We start from the raw sequence: 5,000 nt of genomic DNA, 5'->3' as shown, positions 1-5,000 counted from the left end.
AGTGTGCATCTCACGCTAGCCAATGATTGTAAATACGATGTAAAACACTAAAAAACAGAATACCAGTTTCGGGAAAAAACGCTAGCACAGTGCCATTTCTCAAATGAGGATCTATGGTACTTTTCCAATGCCGGTACTTTCAGCAACAGGACGTTTACCTTGAGAGGAGTTTTGAAGGGTTTCTGCTCCGTCCCGTCTCCATCCTGGTCGCAGCCGTCTTTGTCCGACACGTAAAGCTCACCTGCAAACACAAACCTGCAATGTGAGCTGCAACATTCCCCTCTAATCTGCCAGACTGCCAGGCAGCAGCGACCTGAAGAAGTCTGAAAGCTGCACTAGGAAAGATTTTTATTAAGAATCCGTCTGGTCAGTCTGAAACACAAACTGCATCTGAAACACAAGAGCGTCCCGTCCACAAGCATGAATAAACTCATGGAGGACATCAGGATGAAGTCAGAGTCTTTCTTAGTTACTTGACTTGGGTTCTGGTGACTTGGGACTTGACTCTGACTTGTACTTTGATGACTTGAAAAGGTTTCTAAAGTCTTGACTTGAGATCTTGTGTTTGTGTAAATGACTTAGATTGAAAGTGATGAGATTTGTTCCAGCGGACGACTGAATTTAAATTCTGTTTTCTGAATTTGTATGGAATGATTGAATTTATTGAAGTTGAAACTGATTATAGAAATCAAACTCATGATGCTCTTACCAAGTTTTTATCCTATTAAAACCATATTGCATTGAAAAGTCCTAGATATTTAGTTTTCTTTAAGATATTAAATTGATACTGGACTCTTGATTTGTTCTGATTTGACTTGTGTTCTACATTTAGACTTGAGACTTGACATTAATGACATGGACTTGACTTGGTAATCTACATTTAGACTTCGGTCTTGACTTGAGACTTGTGCCTCAAGACTTGAGACTGACTTGGGACTCGAGCAAAGTTGACTTGGTCACACTTCTGGTTAGCATAAATCACATCAAAAATCAGATACAATCACTCATAGCCTATCAATACAGTGTAAGTGCTGAGTCATCTGAACAGACAGACAGAAGCAGACAGACAGCAACAGACAGACAGAAGCAACAGACAGACAGCAACAGACAGACAGGTTTCTAGGACGTTGTGAGGAAGAGGAAGCTGAATCATAGCTGACCTCAATCCACTTTCAATTCAATCAAATCAGAGAAGTGCTTATTCTTAAATTAAAACCACGCGAAGAGGCGCCATATCCAGCATAATAAGAATAACTGAGACTGAATATGACACAAGTGGCAAATTACTTGCAAAAATACTGAATGAAACGGCACGATTGAGTGATCTAACGTTACAATCGAGAACGACAGCTGTGTTATTTGCAGACTAATAACTGTAATTTCCATGTAGACTTCACATTCATGAGAACAGCCGGTGAACCCACCCAGCCCGGTCTGACACGGCGACACATGGAGAGAGGATCCTCGCCAACGGATCCGGCTTTTACATGACAGGATCGCCCGAGTCCCGCATTAGAGACTCCACACCTGCTCACTATTTTACACCATATTTACCCAAATCGGTGAAATAGGCGAGGTGAAATTAGCGATCTGCGTAACTGACGCAACCACAGGAGTGTGTTGCTTACTGCACCACTGGTCTACCGAGAGGAGAATGACAGGCAGGCTGCAGAAGAGAAACCGTTAGCCTCCTTCTGGGTCGTACTTCTTTGTATTTAATTAATTCAGCCGTCAAACCGCAGCTAATACAAACATTTAAACCTCCCAAATCGGTGACCACTGAATCAGAGACCGATACACTGTCCAAGCAGACAGCTGCTGCTAAGCTAGCTAGCATGCTAGCTGCTAACCTCACTGCAACTGATGCAATATTGAACCACACGACTCGTTCCGAAACTAGCTAGCAGTTAGCGTTAGTTTCTTTTTTATTTCTTACCCACTGAGACTTGTTCCACACCTTTCGTTAGCTCCGCCGCCATGACAGCTCAGGTCCGCAGACAACCAGAGGGGTTGAGTCCGATTCGCCTTCTTCTAAAATGAGGATAAACCCACAAGTGACTGCCGGCGGTCTCTACCGAGCCGTGGACATGCGACTTTTACATCAGCTTCCTCCTCCTGACCGACCTACGAGATGGTGCGTTCACGTGCTGCTGGGAAGGTCAGTCAATCGGGACTCTAACAGCGTTTAGTTCTTCATTCAAACTTCATTCAAACAATGTTATGTTAGTCTGCATAACAACAAATTTGCAATAAAGGTGCATGTGTATATGCTTTCTCAATGTTGACTGACACAAAACCTTGTTGAAAAGGTTAAAGGTCACCGTTGCGTCATAACTCGGAAACTCGGGTAGCAAAATTTCCAAGGAGGACCTTCAATTTTCCGATACATCCGACAACACCTGAATGCACACAAGCACGACTCCTTCTTTTTGTCCCCCCCCCCCCCCCCCCCCCCCCCCCCCCTTCAGGACAGATTACCAGCGCTGATTGGCTCTTGTGTGGACAATACTTGTCAGCGAATTCGATTGGTGCTGAGTCATGTCAATCAGCGTGTTCAGGAAACGACCTGTGCTCAACAGTCATGCCAATCAGCACTTAAGACCCGCCCCAGTTCAAAGCAGGAAGAGCTGACTGGATAATCAAGTTGTGGATTAGAATAGAAACTGTATTTAAAGCTACACTAAGCGATTTTTTCTGACCACTAGAGGGTGACAGCAACCGCAACACATTTTGTACACACTGTTTACTGGGCGATGGAAGGCCTTAAGGACAAACCTTGCATAAAGGTTGAAATAAACGTACCTACAGAGAAATAGCTCTGGGTACCAGTTGCACTTTGCCAGATTTTTCTCCCGCTGAAGGTCACATGACCCACAATGACAAGTGAAGAGGCAAGAAAGTTACTAGTTGAAAAAGTTTACTCGCTCGCTTCATCGATTCGCCATTACTCGGGCCGACTAACAACAAGCTTTAGGAAAGAGGTGAAAACAACAACACAGCTGTAGTTGTTTGTTTATATCATTACGTCTCACGGAAATCTCCACGTAGCACACGTTAGTTTCAGGATTGGTTACAGGGTCTGAAATCGCTTAGTGCAGCTTACTTAAATGTAAAATATTTGTGTTTTAGAAACATTAAAAACCCTTTAACAGTAGGAAAACAGCAAATGACAGAGGAGACAGGTTCATCACTGTCATGGTTTCTTCTCTGCTGAAGTAACTGAAGCAGAGGAACAGGTTTTTTACCATAGCCCCGCCCACACTACATAAATCTTGATGCAAGGAAAAGTTTAAATTTATATTAGAGGAAAGTGGCTATTACATTATAGAATCTGTACACCAAATAAGCAATGTCTTCATGTGCACTTTTCTTGTCTTAACATTTACCCTACAAGCAATTTCATTTCAGTTACCAGAGACTGATGCTATTCCTGTAACACTGAAATGGGTTTTGTGTCACTTATTCTGGGATTGTAATATTGTTGCAAAATTCTGGGATGATTTGACCACCATACTTCCTATTACAATTTGACACCGTCTTCCAGTTGTCCAGATGTCAGCATTTACAGATTTTGGTTTGGGGTTTAGTTCCTCTTTAATTGAAAATCAATGAAAACAGTTGATCACAAAAAAACAAAAAACAAATCATTGAAATCAATGAATCGAAGGTCTGATTTCAGATTGCTAAACGCGCTCATGGCTTTTATTAACAACCACATAATAAGAAAGAGAGCATCACATGACAGGAGGCCGGACTGCAGCTGGAACAAATCATCACAGCATCCTGACTACTGGCTTCATTCAATCAATAATAAAAGACACTTATTTGCATACAGTAACACTAGCAGGACGGGATACAGTAACAGTCGGAGCGGGAATGTGTCATTTGGCGTAGTACTGTTCACCAGATAAAGTAAAAGCTGATTATTATACAACTGGAGAAAAAAAAAAAAAAAAAGCTTCTTTGGGATTGGTGTAAACAACCAATTAAACTTAAAAACAATGACACACACACACACACACACACAGAGAAAAATCCTCGTTATTTTTGTACAGCTACTTCCATGCATCTGAAATTAAAAGAACAACAAAAAAAAAAAAAAACAGAGACATCACTGTCAAATGAAGATAAATCAAGCGCTCCTTATTCTGATTTTTCCCCTCCTATTAAAAGAACTACTTAGGGAGCGCTTGACTAAACTTCCTGTGCATTGGAAAAGCTGGAAAAAACGGAGACATCGCTGTCAAATGAAGATAAACCAAGCGCTCCTTGTGGGTTCCCTCAGAGTGTGTCCAACAGCTTACAGAGGTTACAGCACCATCGGAAAAACAGAACAGTGAGGTATAGAAAAAACATTAAGATCCAGCATGGAACAGAAGTATTAAAAAAAGAGCTTAAGGCTGAAAATAAAGGTGAAATCCCTTAAATTTATGATTACAACACCCACCTGTAAGTACACTTGGGACAGCTGATACGGCAGAAGAGATAAAAGATTACTATTCACAATATATTAAATTAAGACACGATAACATCCATCTCCCTTGCATAGCCTGGCATAGTAACATTCCACCATTATTCATATTAAAACATTAAAAAGAGAAACCTCGACATGTTCAGTTTTAGACCGTCATCTTCACTCTCCAGGCGCTTTGTCACACAGTGTTGGCAAGTCAACTGCTCAAGTCCCAAGTCTAACTGTAGAACAGCAAGTCAAGTCCAAGTCAAGTCCATGTCATTAAGTCTCAAGTCTAAATGTAGAAAAGCAAGTCAAGTCAGAACAAATCAAAGAGTCCAGTATCAATTTAATATCTTAAATAAAACTAAATATCTAGGACTTTTCAATGCAATATGGTTTCAAGTCATTGAGTCATCAAAGTACAAGTCACAGTCAAGTCCCAAGTCACCAGAACCCAAGTCAAAATCAAGTCCTGAGTCACCAGATCCCAAGTCACAGTCAAGTCCCAAGTCAAGTCAAGTCTCGAGTCTTCTCTTCATGCATC

The 5,000-nt window shown here is 41.4% G+C and overlaps 2 protein-coding genes across 2 annotated transcripts in view; both read right to left on the bottom strand.

Moving 5' to 3' along the window:
* Window positions 1-2,114, bottom strand: part of nars1 (asparaginyl-tRNA synthetase 1) — a 14,919-nt gene extending 12,805 nt beyond the window's left edge. Inside the window, 2 exon segments of the mRNA XM_071900870.2 lie at window positions 159-241; window positions 1,937-2,114. Of these exon segments, the coding sequence (XP_071756971.2) occupies window positions 159-241; window positions 1,937-1,979 (126 nt within the window). The 5' untranslated portion in view covers window positions 1,980-2,114.
* Window positions 2,115-4,924: 2,810 nt separating this feature from the next.
* The window catches only part of atp8b1 (ATPase phospholipid transporting 8B1), a 56,493-nt gene continuing 56,417 nt past the window's right edge, over window positions 4,925-5,000 (bottom strand). The window contains exon 31 of the transcript XR_013505899.1: window positions 4,925-5,000. This exon is cut by the window's right edge and continues 259 nt beyond it. The gene's annotated coding sequence lies outside the window, so the exon portion shown is untranslated.

Source organism: Centroberyx gerrardi, chromosome 2 (genome assembly GCF_048128805.1).
Source record: "Centroberyx gerrardi isolate f3 chromosome 2, fCenGer3.hap1.cur.20231027, whole genome shotgun sequence".
Taxonomy (NCBI): Eukaryota; Metazoa; Chordata; class Actinopteri; order Beryciformes; family Berycidae; genus Centroberyx; species Centroberyx gerrardi.
The sequence above is the reverse complement of the archived record's forward strand: the minus strand, read 5'-3'. Positions and strand labels throughout refer to the sequence as shown.